The sequence below is a fragment of the Ailuropoda melanoleuca genome, chromosome 11 (genome assembly GCF_002007445.2).
Source record: "Ailuropoda melanoleuca isolate Jingjing chromosome 11, ASM200744v2, whole genome shotgun sequence".
Classification (NCBI taxonomy): Eukaryota; Metazoa; Chordata; class Mammalia; order Carnivora; family Ursidae; genus Ailuropoda; species Ailuropoda melanoleuca.
The window spans coordinates 67,473,759-67,491,078 of record NC_048228.1 but is presented as its reverse complement, the minus strand read 5'-3'; the positions used below and the strand labels follow the sequence as shown (position 1 = coordinate 67,491,078).

General features: G+C 38.2%; 1 protein-coding gene across 1 annotated transcript; it reads left to right on the top strand.

The window, feature by feature from the left end:
- The first annotated feature begins 2,467 nt into the window (after window positions 1-2,467).
- On the top strand, window positions 2,468-16,723 carry EXOC1L (exocyst complex component 1 like). Its single transcript, XM_034671425.1, has 3 exons — window positions 2,468-2,588; window positions 11,089-11,219; window positions 16,457-16,723. The coding sequence occupies exons 1-3, from the start codon at window positions 2,468-2,470 to the stop codon at window positions 16,721-16,723; spliced, it is 519 nt and encodes a 172-aa protein (XP_034527316.1).
- Window positions 16,724-17,320: the final 597 nt, after the last annotated feature.

The following is a 17,320-nucleotide window of genomic DNA, read 5'->3' as shown; positions in this document are numbered from 1 at the left end:
ATGAGTGTTCTGACTGTCATACCAGTTTTTTTGTTCTCCATAAGAGGACTAAAACACCTGGGAAATAATTTTTCAAGTATAAAAGCTGGAAATAATGTCTTCTCTGAAAATCTCCCTCCTGTGATGTGGGTCCATTATCTCATGCCCTCGGTGGAAGAGGAAAGTTGTGTCATATTGCCCCTACCTTCCACCTTTCACATCCAATTAAGTACCATGGCTTATTGATTTTGTCATCCAAATATATCTTGTATTCATGCCCTCTTCTCCATTTCTTTTTAGAGAGGGAGGTAGAGAGAGAGGCAGAGAGAGGAGAGAAAGAACCTTAAGCAGGCTCCACACTCAGTGTGGAGCCTGATGCAGGGCTCAATCTCATGACACTGAGATCATGACCTGAGCTGAAATCAAGAGTCAGATGCTTAACCAACAGAGTCACCCAGGCGCCACACCCTCTTCTCCATTTCTATGTCCAAAAGCATAGTACTAATTCTCTGGTACTCTACCCAAATTGTTTTACTAGACTCACAAACAGAGCGGGAGATACAAAAGTAGGAAAGGACCGTAGAGATCATTTTTCAGATGGGGAAACTGAGGCTCAAAAAGACAAATGTCTCACCCAGGACCCCACAATTCAGCCTAGCCAAAGCCACGCCATTATTTTTTCTCTAGAGCAGCTAATATGGAAGCCATGGAACACTATTCATTGCCTGCTTACAGTCATTCTCAGCCTCTTCCTCCTTGTTAGAGAATCCCCTTTCCCATGGTGGGAAACACAAATGACAAGTACTTGTTTCCTAGGAATGGCCATGTGACCCAGTTTTGGCTACCAAGACATAAAGGGAGGTCTCTGGCTGATTTCTGAGAAAGAGTTTGTTTCTGACATAAAGAGAAGTCAAGAAGAGCTACCAACCCCTGGCCCCCTTTCTTCCTGTCGGCTAAACAGCAATAGCCTAAGGACAAAAAGCCAACAGCTAAGGATTGGAAGAATCAAAGAGCTTGGGACCCTCATCTATGAGCCCTGAGCTAACCTCGAAACTGCCTACTTGCTGCAGACCTTTTATTACGAGAGATGGTTGGAATCTTTCCTACCTACAACTTTACATCACGTGTTCTGTTACTTGCATCTAAGTGCACCCTAAATGGTCACTGGCTTATTTCTTTATTTTCCCTCTACCCCTCTAAGCTCTGCAGGCGCAAGGAAATGACCTATTTTCTTAAATTGTGCATTCCCAGTTCCTAGAACAGAGCCTCACAAAAAAATCAGCCCTTGAGAAATAGTTGTTGATGAATGAATGCCCTAAAATCTTCACTGGCTTTCTACTTCTACAGAGTAGAAGTCCAGAGAATTAAGTCCAAAGAATTAATCTGGCATTCAAGGCCCTTCCTGATCTGGTCCCAAACTATCTTTCCAGCCTTATCTTTTACTTTTGCACATGCTACCACTCAGGAAAACTGCCTACTTCCTTTCCTCCCAAAGGCCCCTGAGCTTTCTGTTGCAGGATTTTGGCTCACAGAGTCTGTCTGTGGATTTAGGCTCCTTCGGTTCCTCGGCTTTGATACTTTTCACTCATTCTTCAAGCTCCGGATAGATCTTCTCCTATAGCACTTCCTCTGGTACTTTTCAGGTACAAATATCTTTTCTATGTTCCCTTTTCTTTCGTGCCATTTATCACTTTTAAACATTCATGCTAATGATTATGGTGTTCTCATCTCTATCAGATTATAAATTCCTTGGGGAATAGAAAATTCACCCTCCCAAGAAACAAAAGAAAGCTTCGCCCCAGAAGATACCTAGTACATTTTTTTTTGTGAGTAGGAGAATAAACAAGATCAAAGTGAGCCCATCTAAAAAATAATTCGGACCCAGGAATTTGTGCTGACTCTCACAGAAGCAAAGGTCTGATGAATTGCGGGGCGGGGGGTGGGGAGAAGGAGGGCAAGAGACTTGTTGGAAGTGTCAGGAGCGAGCACTGGTGCTTTGTCTCCTGCCGATGACAGCAAAGTTCTTAATGGAAGATGATCCCAATCGATAGAGCCAGACAGCTGATTTATATAATGGAATCAAGCAGAGGCAGTGGTCTTCCTCTGCAGTGGGACGCGAAAGGGAAAAGGCTACTAGACTAAATAACCAAGGGACTCCCCAAGTAGAGCGGCTGCCGGTGTTCAGAATGTTCTCCCCATCAGCAAACCACAGGAGAGCTCCAGAGAGCAGCCTCCTTGAGCCTGGATGCTGAGGAGTGACCGCGGGGCGAGTGCTGCTGAGGGATTTTGGCCGCTGCCGCTGCCCTGGGCACGCAGCGCAGTGAGGGGTCTGACCGCGCAACCGCTCCTGGAGCCTGGGTCTGGCTGGGAATGAGAAGTTAAGGGAGAGACGGCTGGGAGGCGCACACCCCAACAAGAAATCAAGAGGGCTAAAGGAGAGCAAGGGTGATCTTGAGCCAAGACATCAGGCCAAGTGGAACTGGAGGAAATGTCATCGTTGGTAAAGGAGGACTTGGAGAAGAAACTGTTTAAGCCACTCTCGCAGAATCTGTACGAGTTTATTGAAATCGAGTTCTCGGTCCAGGACAGGTATTACCTCTGTGTGTCAGGTAATCTGTTCTTTCTGTTATCACTTCAAAATGTAAATCACTCCAAGAGGTGTGGGTGGTGGAAGGACATGTTTATATTTATTTTCCTGAGTAATAACAGCACGTGTTATCTCTGGATAGAGTTTAACTATGCCAAGTTTAGGAATTTGGATTTCGCAGGATTTTATTTTCAGTGCTAAAATGGAAGACAGAAAAATAATATCGTAGTAAGAATGTTTGGGTTAATTGTTCAGATTTTCCTGCTTTGATGATTTTGTCTCCAATCGTTTATTTAATTCACTTGCATGGTATGCAATCTTCATGTGTAAGAGCTCATTTTTAGAAATTCAACAGAGAGCTTTCTGTATATTTTTAAATACACTGGAGAAGTGGGTTATACAGCTCTATTCCCAACCAGCCTGGACAACTAGGAGAGTTTCCTTTTTCATGCTAGGAAGGAAAAAAAGACCTTAGATTTTCTTCTCCGGGCTTCTTTAGACTTCCTGGTGGTTTATTTTGAAAAGAGAAAGATCTTCTAAAAATTCTTTCTCTTCTAGGAAGTATGCTTACAGTAACAATACTTTAATCGTAGAAATTAGTTCATGAAGATGGAACTTTAAGGATAAGGGGCTGCTCTCTAAACTACTTAACCAAAGTACAGATTTTCCCTCATGCTCTTAAAATTCACGAAAATTTTCTGTACGGGGGAATAGGCTTTTGCACTTGATTATGATTTGCCTAAACTGCCATGTTTGTGAATTTAGACAGAAATGTGTGTGCCATTATTGAATTTAATATACAGCGTTCCCTTTTCCCAGTCTATGCCTTTTACTACTTCTCAGGGGTTAGGAGGAAGGAGCTCCGAAACTCTAAGTGTTCATTGTGGACTTTCTTTTCATAGCATTTTCAGAAAACAACTTATTATAATTCTCTTCCTTATAATTGCCTCAGAAGGACTCTCTAAAGTTGTCAAGATGGAGTACTATAAGGGAAGTAGACAGCCTTAAATAAAGTGCTAAGAATTTTTAAAAATTCTATCATTCCTAATAAGAACAGTATTTACTCCATAATAAGCATACTAATATTTATCTAATACTTTACCTAGCATATGTTGCTGCATATAAATACAAAGTTTGAGAACTTGGCATATCAGCAAGATAAAAAACTTAATTGGCCAGGAAAAAGAAAGAAATCAAATGGGAAAAAGTCAAATGAAATAATTTTAGAAACTGTATTGTATCCTAACCACAAAATCACTGTAAGTATTTTGACTTAATATATTAGAGATGATGCTTATTTCAACATTACTATTTAGTCATTTTATTCCTATCATGACCCTCTTTATAAAGTTAATTACTCATTATGTAACATTAGTATACAAGGATTTTTTTTAAAAACTCATAAAAATAAAATAATCTGAACAATGTCTAACTTACCAAATATATTTTAATTCCTTTCTCCAATCATATAATTAAGTAAACTTTTCTTATCTGGCATAAAAAAAAAAGTCCCCTAGAATTAAACTTTTGGAAATGGATAATGTCTTTTTTTCTATTGTCCTTGAGTTCTAAGAAAGGTACTGTGGGCTGGGGTTACCTGCTGTCTTTTTTCATAAATCACCTGAATCCTTTTAACAAGAATCAGAAGGTCAAGGGGTTAACATTCATAATATGTATGAAGGCGACCTCTTTAGGGTTCAATTTTCTCATCTGGAAAATGACCAAGTAGAGTAGGTGATCGCTTTCATTAGTAAAATTCAGTGATTCTCTTCTGTAAGAAGGAAGAAAAACAAAAAACAAGGTCCTCTCAGATGTGAAGAGAAAGCAAGACTGTGATATTCCAGATAAAAGTTAACATTATAAGTCATACTTATTCCTAATTTTTCATAACTCTTCTTTATATCACGTCCATCAATTTGAGAGCACTTTCCCTAAATATAACATCCCCTTATGACCCTTTCAAATACATTTAGTCAGAATGGTAATTTAAAATGAAGTCAGTGTGATGATTGATAGACCTTAATCTTTGATCATGCTTTACTCAGAAGATTTCTATTGATAGGAATCAAACAGGTCATATCACAATTATTGAGGCAGGTAACTCCAAATTTTGAATGTTGGACACCTTCACAGAATAGAGACTCTCTTTATATCCTACAATCTAGCAATTCTAAATTTGTAAGAATTAAAGGCTAGGCTGGCTGAATTCCATCAGGCATTTTTCAACTAAAGAAGATAAGTTTAGATAAGTTAAATTTTCTACTTATCTGATCAAAATCTGTCTTTTGCAGGGGTTGATCTCACAACCAGATGATTGTGATTTACTGTTAGCTTGGTATTTCACCTGATTGATGTCAAAAATCAGATGTCATAAACCCAATCTCCCTCTCTGTATTTTGATAGGATTCACATTGAGGATTTCCTGGCACCTTAGTCTCCTCCCAACTCAATTTGCATGGTCATTTCTCCTTGGGATTAGCTTCCCCTAGCCTAGAACATCATTATCCCTGTCAGTTAAAAGCAGCATATTCTTACAGAAGATAGAGGAGTCCTATTTTATGCAGGCACTAGAAAGGGATAAGTCACTGTGCAATGGGTGCAAATAAATTAAAGAAATTCTGGAGAACTTGAAATAGTATATCCAGCATTCACCATAATTGAATGGGAAGTAGCAGGGCCTGGTAGAATGGACCCTGGAATGTTCACAATCAGACAGATCTGTCTACCCACCAGCTGCGAAATTTGAGGCAAGATAATTAACCTCTCTGGCCTCAGTGTTGGCATCCCTGTAATAGAAGTTATAACACCTGCATTTGCATGTAATTCTCTCCTGTTAAATCCTAACCAGGAAAAAAACAAACAAACATGATAAATTATGTTCCAAAGAAATGAAATAAAAGGTATGGTTATATATTTTAAATGTATAGAAAAATATATTTACAGTGAAAACATGCTGAAATGTATTTGTATAAATTGTATAAATAGTATATGCTATAGGGGTGCCTGGGTAGTGCAGTCGTTAAGCGTCTGCCTTCAGCTCAGGGCGTGATCCTGGCATTCTGGGATCGAGCCCCACATTGGGCTCCTCCGCTGGGAGCCTGCTTCTTCCTCTCCCACTGCTCTGCTGTGTTCCCTCTCTCGCTGGCTGTCTCTCTGTCACATAAATAAATAAAATCTTTAAAAAAAAAGTGTATACTATAAATATTTATAATAAAAATAAAATAGACACTAAACATATATAAATATTATATTTAATATATAATGAAAATTGAGATATTTTATTACATATTTTATAAATATAAATTATGTGCATATTCAGATACAGATTATATTAAGTATTCTCATATATTTAAATATTAATTTTAAAATAAATGTTATTTTCTAGAATTATGAAAACTGTGTGTATAAATTATCCACACATATTACATTTAAATGTCAGAACAGAGCTTCTCTGTGAACCAGGGAATCTAACAATTTTGTCAAACCATTTACAGGGAAAATGATAACAATGAAAATATTAAATAAGAATAAATTAGCAAGAAAAAGAAACAAAATATTAGGGTCTTGGTGCCTTATAAACAACAAACATTTATTTCTCACAGTTTTGGAAACTGGGAAGTCCCAGATCATGGCCCCAGTAGATTCAGTATCTGGTGAGGACCACTTCCTCAGAGACTACCATCTTCCTGTAACCTTACATGGTGGAAAGGGCAAGGGATTTCTCTGGAATCTTTTTATAAGGGTACTAATGCTACATCACCTTCCCAATGTGCCCACCTCCTAATACCGTCACTGTGGGGGCTAGGATTTCAAAAATGAACTTTGGGGGGGCACAAATATTCAATCTACAGTGCTCAGTATAGCCCCAAAATGGATTTTATAAAAATATTTCTAGAAAAAAATATGATTTGAAAATTGCTTTTTTAATGAAATCAATAATAACATTCTCAATGACCCCAAGATATCATCAATACATTGAAACATTTTTACTGAGCCTTCCTATCTTTGATATCTCATGGTGGTTTTTTCATATTATTTAATTTCAATGATGAAAACAATTATGTAATATTAAGACTGTAAAATAGCAGTCATTTGTTTAAAGCATTTCTTTATAGTTTATTTGTGAGCTATTGTTTTTCCTTTATTCTGCAAAATCATATTGGTTCAATTAATTAGCCTTCTTTCCATTTAGTCTTAAGAATTATAGTGACTGTTTTATCATGGTAATAGAGGCAGTTATTAATGAGTGTTTCTTTTGAAATTAAAAGTGAAAATAAATGGTGGGCATGAAGTTGAGATTGTAATTCTGAAAATGCTATCTCAACTACTAATATGGGAGCAGGTTGTTTTGAAATTCCCTGAGTCTATAGATATTACTCACTAAATCATAATTATATAACGGCACCTCTGATGTTACTGAAACCAAGTCAAACACTTTGACTATATAAACACATTTCTGTTTTAAGACAATGTGATAAGTTTCCATTTTGCCACTGCATTAATGTGGACATGGCCATTTAATTTTAGCAGGCAGCAGAGCCCAAGCGTGAAAATTAGAGATTGGGTCCACTCCAGCGTGAGTAGACTTCTTTGACTCTTGGCTAAGGACAATTCTTGGAGCCTCCTTGACTCCAGAGGAGGCTGCTTTTGCCAAATTAAAGAGTCTGCATTGTCTCTGTGCTGCATCATTGTATCAAAACGTTGGCATTTAAAGGGTGTTCGTTTTCTTAGTTTGGTGTTAGTGGGACAGTAATCATTAATGTAAGAAAACTTGATAACTGGTAGGTCCTACCTTCTTAACATCTCTTTCTATCCTTTATAGAATTGCTTAAGAAATCTTCCTAGAATTTAAAGCTCAGCCTATTACTTAAAATCCTTCAGCAACAACCCTCCCCCCAAGTGACCCCTCCACACACACCTAACTTTTAGGATAGCATTTGAACTCCTTAGCCTAGCATTCTAGACCCTTCAGGAACTACCTCCTGCCTTACCTGCTTCCTACCACCTATCCACCCTCACACCTCATGCCAACAATACCAAGTACCTATCACGACTTAAAGGGATCAAGTACTCCATGCTTTTGTACACACGCTGTTCCAGAACCACCTCTACTCCTTTCTTTATCTGTTAACTCCCACTGCCCTTTACAACTCAGATTACCCTGTTCCAAGAAGCTCTCCCAGACCCCACCAGTTGGAAGAAGATGTCCCTTCTCCATTTTCCTATATTACCCTGTCTGTTCCTCATTCACAGCACTGGGATCTTGTGTTTTCTTCCTGAGCCCCTACTCCCTGTAATCTCGGTGAGAGCAGGAATGGTGCCTTATGGGAATTCATTGTTTTCCTGCGTAGCACAGGGCTTTGTACAAAAGGGGACCTCAAAAATTTATCAAATTAATGAAATGAATCAGTGGGCCTATAGGCAATTGGCTGACTACCATAACATGTAGATGAGGCAGTGGACTTTGCTTCAAATTACATTTTCATATAGCATCCAGTTATTTCTCTGCATACCCATCCTCTCCCACACCCGAAATAGCAAGTGAGACAGCGAGTCAGAACAAGAACATTGTCCTTTTGTTCTGGGGTAGAGCCTTTGTCTGAACAGACACAACTGCCTCCTGGTGGAAGGAACAGCCTCCAAGATCTTGTCCTTATGAAGTCTGACAGAATCAACTCTGCCTCCACGTCAACACACCATCCTAATGGCTTCCTTTCTAATCCTTCCTCTTCCCAAAGCTAACATCTAGCCCAGTGGAAATGGACCTTTCTTAGAGCTGGAGAAATGTGCATAAGCAGAAACTCACCAATTTTTGGAGGCTCATAGACTCTGAGCCAGTTTGTTGATGTGGAGTTCATATCTTCTGTTCTGTGTCCTCTCAAGAGCATGCTCTTCAATCACTCCCTTCATCTTCCAAAATACACGATCCCTCCTCTTCCAAACTCTTGGAATGTGTGATCTAACTCATGGCCTTTAGTCTCTTCCTGTTTCTTGTTTTAATCCTACCTAACTCAGGAAGTGGCACACAGTACGCACTCAGTATTAGCGCATGAAGGAGTCCTCTGCAAGTTGTCTTCTACCCTCACCATTCCAGAGAAACTGCCATCGAAAGAAATCAATGACATTCCCCAAGTCTGATTCAGTACCAGGTCTGAACTCTGCTTTACCCAACAAAGTGACTTCATGGGATGGTCTCCAATTTTTTAAATTCCCTGTCCTCTTGATTTCCATAGCATTGCATTGTTGGGCTTGCCTCTTCCCACGGCACCTTCTCAGACCTCTCTGCTCACACCTTTTTCTTCTCTGCTCTGTCTCGCCTCTTTCCTCTGCTCTTTTCCCTATAAACTTGGTCTTGGAAACCTGTCCACACAGAAAAATCCTAAGTCCGTATCTCCGCTCCTAAACTATACATTTCCATCTCCTTCTCTTCCGAGATCGTTTATGGACACCTTGTCTGAATGTCAAAAGCTAACCTCATTATTCTGTCCAACCAGCTCATTGTCCATACTCTCCTGTTCGGGTTTCCATCCAGTGTTGTCAATGCCTCATTTGAAATCTTACTTAGATTTGCCACGTCTATTCCATTGTCTAGGTACATACTGTACCTAGATTATAACAACAGCCTCTTAAAACAAACAAAATAAACTACTTTACCACTTACTGCAAACCAGGCACTATCCTACCTCATCTATATACTTTATCTTTAATCTTTACACCCCATGAGTTTGTAGAACTCTGATGTGCACTTTACAACTTGAGCAAATGGAAGTTTAATCTCTGGACATGAGGTAGTTTACTCAAACCACACTGTAAGAAGCGGTGTCATGATTTGAATCCAAACTGTCTAAAGCCAGAGCCCACTAAGCCACACTGCCTTCTGCAGGGATCTGCAGTGCTGCTTTTTTTCCTTCTCCAATGTATCTTGTGCATCACTGCTCCCAGAAAAATACTCCTTTAACAGGGCACCACCGTACTAGCCTCTGGTTCAAGGAGGAAAGAGACTTATTGAATATGTATTACTGTGTGAGCTTTCACTGAACACCTGTTCACAATCTTCTCACCCTAGTTAATCCTATTGCCTGCCGTATCCTATCACCAACCAAACCACACAGTTCACTTACTCTAATTCTATTGGTGAGGTTCAGTTTCTATTGTCATCCATTTCCTCATGCTGTCTTTCACCTAGAAGTGCTTTCAGTATCATCCCTGCCCTCCCAAACAGGACTAATTTAAATCCTATCTCAAATTCTATTTCTCCCAGAATTCCTTCCTTAACTATTCCAATACTCTCCCTCCTCAGAACTCCTGTTGAACATATAGTCTGCTGCACATTGCTTACCTAGAGTTATGATTATATTGTAATGTACTGTTTTATATCTTCTTAATCAAGAGGACAGGTCAAAGTGGCACTTTCTAGAACCAAAAGAGAGCTCCTCAAAGACAAATTCCAGTCTCACTCTGAAAGGACAGAACCAGTTTGCAACTTTCTAAGTGACGTCTTCTATCTTGAAAGAAGCTTTCAGATATTCAACTCCCACTGCCACCTCTTTATAACATACCTATATGCCATTGTATAATATACCTATATGCCATTATATACCATCACGATATATTTTATGTGACTTGTGTGTGAGCACTGTCTCCTCAACAAAACCATAGTTTCTAGAGGCCAGGGACCAGGTCTCATACTTGTATTCCCTCTGGCATCTGTGATAGCTCTATCAGATTAATAGCGGATACTCATCAAATACTCCTTTATTAATTCATTGATAATTTTCAATCCAGGAGCACTAACATAAAATGTTGATGCTTCTGATGTGTTCACAAGAGACAAAGATTTTAAGGCCAGGAAATTATTTCCCTCCTTTCATTCACATCAAATAAGCAATGATTCTTCCCATGCCCTAGTATCAAGGTATGGTACTAAAGCCTTTTGTCTTGATGGCACATTTTGAAAGCTAGAATTTGGAGACATGCTAAAGAAGAATAAAAATCTCAACCAGCACTAAACAGGTCAACAGTAGCTGTGATGCAAGCACTTCTACATGAAAAATCTCACAGCAACTTTAAAAGAAAGCATGCAGAGTAGTCTTCGTACTGGTCACTCATCAACACTGCGTTGCTGCATGAGCAGAACTGTTTGCTTTCCTGACCTCACTTTCCATATTGTCATAAATGCTAAGCCTCTTATTTCCTGCCATGAGTTGAACCCCACTCTCCACCACAAAGCTCATTGCTGAAAGCACAGAGCTCAGCGCTCCATCTGACAAGACATTTCCACGGCAGGATGTCACCACAATCATAGCAGAAAGTAAGTTAACGTGTGGACCAAATTAGGGGGCATACTCATGAGGGTTCAGATACATCAGGGTTCATCACTGGGGTACAGATAGAATGTAGGCTCAAACCTGTTCTATGAAAAGGAGGTACCTAAATACTGAAAAGTATAAAAAGTATAACTTGATGAATAATTTATTACCTTCTAAGAGTTTATGTAAATTAAATGTTTTTCTGCCCTGCAGTGACCAAAAAGGAAGAAGTAAAAATAATTATGGTGAAACACTACAGAATAGGTTTAGATGAAAAATATGAAGTAACAAAAAAGTGGTCTCTGAACGATCTGCAGATGATTGATGGAAAAGAAGCAGATACCGTAAGTGTAATGTTTTGTAAGGGAGATGTGGGATCAATATGCTAGAAATCTTTGTGTTCAATATCTTACTTCATATTATTCTTGGCATATACTAAGTGTTAAGATGACATATTGCTCTTAAGTGCTATGGGTTTTTCTGCTGGAATAATCCACTGGGGTTTTTGTTCCATTTTTCTGAGTTGAAGTTTGAATTTTTGTCTATTAAATTTAAAAGCATCTTTCCCAGGGGATTCTGAACAGATTAAACATGATCTGCCAGTCAATCCTAAAACTTTATGTGATGCTTCCACCACCATCCTCTCCCCACCCCAAGTTCTTCCATTAAATTTTGGGGATTCCTTCCTCATCTTCTTCAAACTACTGTTTGTTAGCCATTTAATCCTCCAGAAAAACCAGTAACTCTTGGAAATCCTACAACCTTAGAGTTGAAAAGGGCAGGGCGGAGGGAGGGTATATATGCCAAGCTCTCCACTTGACGACTTGACTAGTGGTTTTCTCAGTCTTCTCTTGAACTCGTCCACTGATGGGGAACTCATTATCATGTGAGGAAGTCGATTCAATTTCTGAATTGCCATACTTTATTTTTTAATTTCCTACTATGTTTCACCAAAAATCTGCTTCACATCCACCCATCAGTCCTGGTTTTGCCATTTGGAGCAACTTAGAAAAAAATCCAGTCTTACTTTCACATAGCAGCCTTTCTAATATTTGAAGATGATTATAATGCTCCCTCAAGTTTTCTCTTTTCTAGGTTAAATGTACCCATTTCTTTCTTTAAATAACTTTCATATGAAGATCAAATAAGATAATATGATAGAACAATACAAATGCTAAGAGGTAGTAGCATTGCTGTGATTTCTTTCCCATGACATTGCTTCAACACCCTCACTGCACTGTTTTCTCTCCCCTGGAATGCTCCAGCTTTTCAGAATTAAATACAATGGTTTAGAATTAGTGTGACTGGTTTGTATTTCCTTTGATCTGAGTTCTTTATTTCTATTAAACACTTACCTGAAACCTCAGGTCTTTTGTGCCGGTATTACCGTTTAATCTGATCTGCCATAGTCTCTACTTACATACAATAAAATTTAAATTAGGGCTTTTGGTGATCTGGCTCCTTTATTTCTGGTCATTCCCCCCTAAACTATATATATACACAATGTTTAACTACGACTCTTGAGGTTTAAAATGCCCAGTCACCTCTATCTCTCACCCCATTCCCAGATTCCCCATTGGGTAAAGTCCTACTCATGTTTCCCTTCCCCGAGACCCCCCCCATTGCATTGTGGGTGTAAGTTACAGACATAATTTTACAAATTGCAATTTTTGGCTTACTCTCTCTCTCCTCTGGATGGAAATGTCCTAAAAAACTGAAATGACTTTTCATCCCTTATTATAGCCTTCTGCCTTATAGGTATTAAGCATTCAGTAAGTATTTGTGTTTTTGATGGATCAATTAGAATTTAAGCTTATTTATTCTTTTTTTATTATTATGTTCAATTAGCTAACATATAGTACATCATTAGTTTTTGATGTAGTGTTCAATGATTCATTAGTTGCATGTAAACCCAGTGCTCATCACCACATGTGCCCTCCTTAATACCCATCACTCGGTTATCCCATCCCCTCACCCCCTCCCTTCTGTAATCCTCAGTTTCGTTCCTGGAATCCAGAGTCTCGCGTCGTTTATCTCCCTCTCTGATTTCTTCCCATTCCGTTTTCCCTCCCTTCCCCTGTGGTCCTCCACGCTATTCCTTATGTTCCACATATGAGTGAAACCATATGATAATTGTCTCTCTCTGCTTGACTTATTTCACTTAGCATAATCCCCTCCAGTTCCATCCATGTCGATGTATTTATTTTTAATCCTAGTGAATACTATATTCTTAGTTTGGCCTATTATTCCCACCTACCAGCTCTTTTAACATTTGATTTTTTAGTATTCACTGTAGTATGATGCAAATTTAATGAGCACAACATGTAGGACTTGATTCAAGTCAATAATAAAAATGATGAAGCAGGCAGAGCTAAGTGCCATCTGGGTAACCTCTAGGTAATTGGTAGCTTACTACTACCACCACTTGTAATACCTCTCCCTGCTACCATCTCACACTTAGTAAACTCTTATCAGATGCCAGGAACCACATGAAGCTCTTTTCATATATAATTTCACATAATCATCACAAAACCCTATAGGATTAGAATCTGTTATTACTTCCAATTTACAGATGAGGAAAATGAAACTCAAAGAGATTAATTGACTTGCCCAAGGTCACAAAGCTATTCAGTAGTGGAGCTAGACCTTACCCAGAAATCTATTAATTTGTCTTCTTTGGACTGCTTGTTTAACATCTCTACAAATTCATTCATTTATTCATTCATTCATTCACTCATTCATTCCTTCAGAATTTGTGGTATATCAGGTTCTGCTAGGCTCTGAAGATACGGTGGTGAAATAAACAGACATAAGCACTTAATTCTACCTTACTTACTTATTTACTTAATTATCTAGACTGAATACCTGAATTTTGCCCTTATGATCTTTACTGAAACCAATATATGCTATCTGCTATTACCTTGACATTACCTAGGAATCAACCCTATTTTAAAAACTTGGTATGTTTGGCATGACTTCTTGGTGAAAGCATGCTGGATTTCATTGCTTTTTTTCCCCTGAGTACTCACATAGCATTTTTCTGATAATATATTCGACCTCTCTCTCTCACTGTCCTGTTTAATAAATAAAAGAAATATTTTTTAAAAAAAAATCAATGTCAAGTTCACTAATCTAGTCTCACAAATTAACCATCCCTGTTTCTTTTTTGGCCCATTTTCCTTTTCTTATTTTTCTCTCAAGTTCTCAAATATTACTGATGTCATAATGATTTTCTACAAGCTTGGTCAGTGCCCGGGGTTGTATTCAGCAAGGCTGTCAACTTAGATTCCCTGGAAGCAGCTCACTGTGCTCTATTTTCTACTCACCTTCCTGGCCTTAATTCCATCCCAACCTTGTTGATTCTAGATACAAAAGAGAAATTGAGCATTTCTAATTTTCTCATCCCCACTTTAGGATCTAAAATACTAAACTGCCAGAAAAAAACCTATAATATCTAAAGTACAGTTCTTTTAAAGATTTATTTTCTGTGGATGAAATGAAAATATCCCAGTTGTTCTGGGATTTTCTGTCTTCTCTCTCTTGGAATTGAATCCTCAGAAGTCAGCATTTATTATATTTTTCTCAACAGCAAAGATACGGTTTTAAATAGAACAATTTTGAGCCAGAGAGTTGTCAACTTTAAAATGGAATGAAATTGAAATTGAAGTCAATCTATAAAGCAGAAATCAAAAGGACTGGGGACTTGGAGAGCCATGTGGTATACCAGGAGGGCAGGCAGTGTAGCAAAACATCGGGCTGGGTTGATTGAGATCTCGGTTCTTATCCTGGCTCTGCCAACAACTACACGTGTGACCTGGGCTCCACCTCTCTGGAAACTATTATCCCAGCCATAAACAAGAGGTCACTGAGTGATCCATGAGACCCCCTTCTAGCTCTAGGATTCTATGAAAGAAAGATCGAGAGAAGGGAGGGGGAGAGAAAGAGAGGGAAGGAGGCACTTGTATTCTATGTGCATGCCTGCTCAGGCTTCAATTATTAGTCTAAAGGAGAAAAGTAATCCTCTCTGAGTATCTCAAAGACATAATGGATATTATCTACAGGATAAGGAGCCAATGTTTTAGTGAGAAAACTATATAAAGAGCATGATTAATATGTGGTGATGGAATGGGTGTGATTTCCTTTTACTGAAATTTCCTGCAGAAGTGTCTTTCAAGCTGCAATTATGACAGCCAGGAAAAATTTTGTAAGGCGTGGCTCAAGGGAACACTGCATTTAAAAATCACATCACTTTTGTACATTCTTGTTTGAAAGCATTGTTGTTGTTTTTTTTTAATTTAATGGTGTGAAGCAAGGTAGTATTAACACCAGTATCAAATTTGGGGACAGATTTGGGGAAAAAAAGAGCTATTATTTATTAAACTCTACACATGCAGTTTTTATAATTAATCTCATGTAAATTTCATAGCAACTGTATCTAAAATGAGGAGGAAAGTGAAGGTCAGATCAGATAAGTACTTTGCCCATAGTTACATCAGAGATTCAAAATGGTTATCTAACTTCAAAACTCATGTTCTTTTTCCTGCATCCTGCAAGAATTTTCCTATTTAAAAGAGAAATTGCAAATGCATAAGCTGTTTGTGTAAAATGTTCACACACTACCTGGTAACAAATTATTAATAGTCTGGTTTGGTCTCTCTCCACCTCCTTGTCATTTAGGGCAATGTTTACCTCTACCTCTCTTTTTATAGGACGACTTCTGATCAGTTCAACACACATTTATCGGGAACTTAATAGTCATGGATAAGCACTAGGAACACAGAGATAAATAATTCAAAACGTCTACCCTCAAAAAGAGTTAGGGATTAGGCTGTTAATGAATGTAGAAGCATTTTATAAACTGAAAAGCATTTTATAAAAGCTAGGCATTGTTGTTACTGCTCTTAGTAACAGCAATTATTATTATTTTAACTTATAGGACCTTGATGAGGTTTGCTGTCCACTTTTTCTCAAAACACCTCCACTAGAAATATAGCAACAACCTAGAGCAATCAATAGAGGCAGTCTTAAGTAATTTGACAGTTTCAGTCAAATGATTTCATGATCTCAGCTATTAACATCAAAGATAATTCCTTGCTATTAACTTCAGAGTCAGCAAGCTGGTGATCTATAGCATGCCAAAAGCCGATCTTGTCATCTTGTATTTCCCCCTTCTACCATTGGAATAGCACAAGGGACCAATGTCCTAATAAAGAAAAAGAGAAATCTTTTCTCCCCTCCAGAAGTCTGTAAAGGGGGTTTATTCTTTTTTTCCATCCCTACTTATCCTCTCAAACTCACTACTGTGGGAAGACTTGATAACTGTGCATTCTGAGACATGTTTTATTTGAATAATTGAAAAATCACAGAGGCTTCCAAAATAATCTTCCATATTATTGTTCTCTTTAGAAGCAATTTGCTTAGAGCACATAGCTTTGGAAAGCTCATTTGTAGATTTTAGAAATATGTTTGATACTGATACTTTACAATCAATAAGCATATGTAAGAGAATATGAGAGAATCCCCAGGAAATCTAGCTACTTTCCTGGCTACAAACAAAAACATGTCTCTCTTTTTCTTCTAGGACAATCCGTTTTTTGATCTGCATTTCAAGAAAGTGTACAGTTTGGAAGCATATAGTTGTGCTTCTAAATATGCCTTTGCTCGAACTGTAAATAAGCTGAATCATGCATATCTTAAGAAGGACTTACAGATTGTGAACTTTGATTCTACTTACATTAATGATGATTCCATTTGGTCCTCCAACAACAAGGATTGCTTGGTTCTTATGAGAATATGCTTTTACGCTTTCAACCTAGTGTGCTTGTCCCTGTGTCCCCTGCCACTCTGAGGATGTATACCATGTTCCTTCAACAGTGTTCTATGAAAATGGTTCCCTAGGTAGATGTCAATAGTCGTGATTTTGTTTTTCCCCTTCATCAGTGACCATTATTTATATGAAAATAAAGTGATGCTTTGTGAATTGCAGTGAAATGTGTTTTAATTCAATCATTCAACATTTGGGACTTTTGCCTATGGGTTGGTTGGTAACTTTGGAAGGAGCTGGATGGTTTTGCCCACACTTGTATTCTACTAAAAAATATCAACAAGTATCTTGAAAGGCCTAAGCAAACGGAAAGACATCTGTGCTCATGGATAGGAAGAATTAATATTGTCAAGATGTCTATACTACCCAAAGCAATCTACAGATTCATTGCAATCTCTATTAAAATTCCAACAACACTTTTAGCAGAAATGGAAAAGTCGATCCTCAAAATCATATGGACTTGCAAGGGTTCTTGGATAGCCAAACAATCTTGAAACAGAAGTACAAAGCTGAAGGACTCACATTTTCCAATTTCAAAACTCACTACAAAACTACAGTAATCAAAACAATGTGGTACAGGCATAAGGATAGCCATATAGACCAGTAGGATGGAATTGAGAG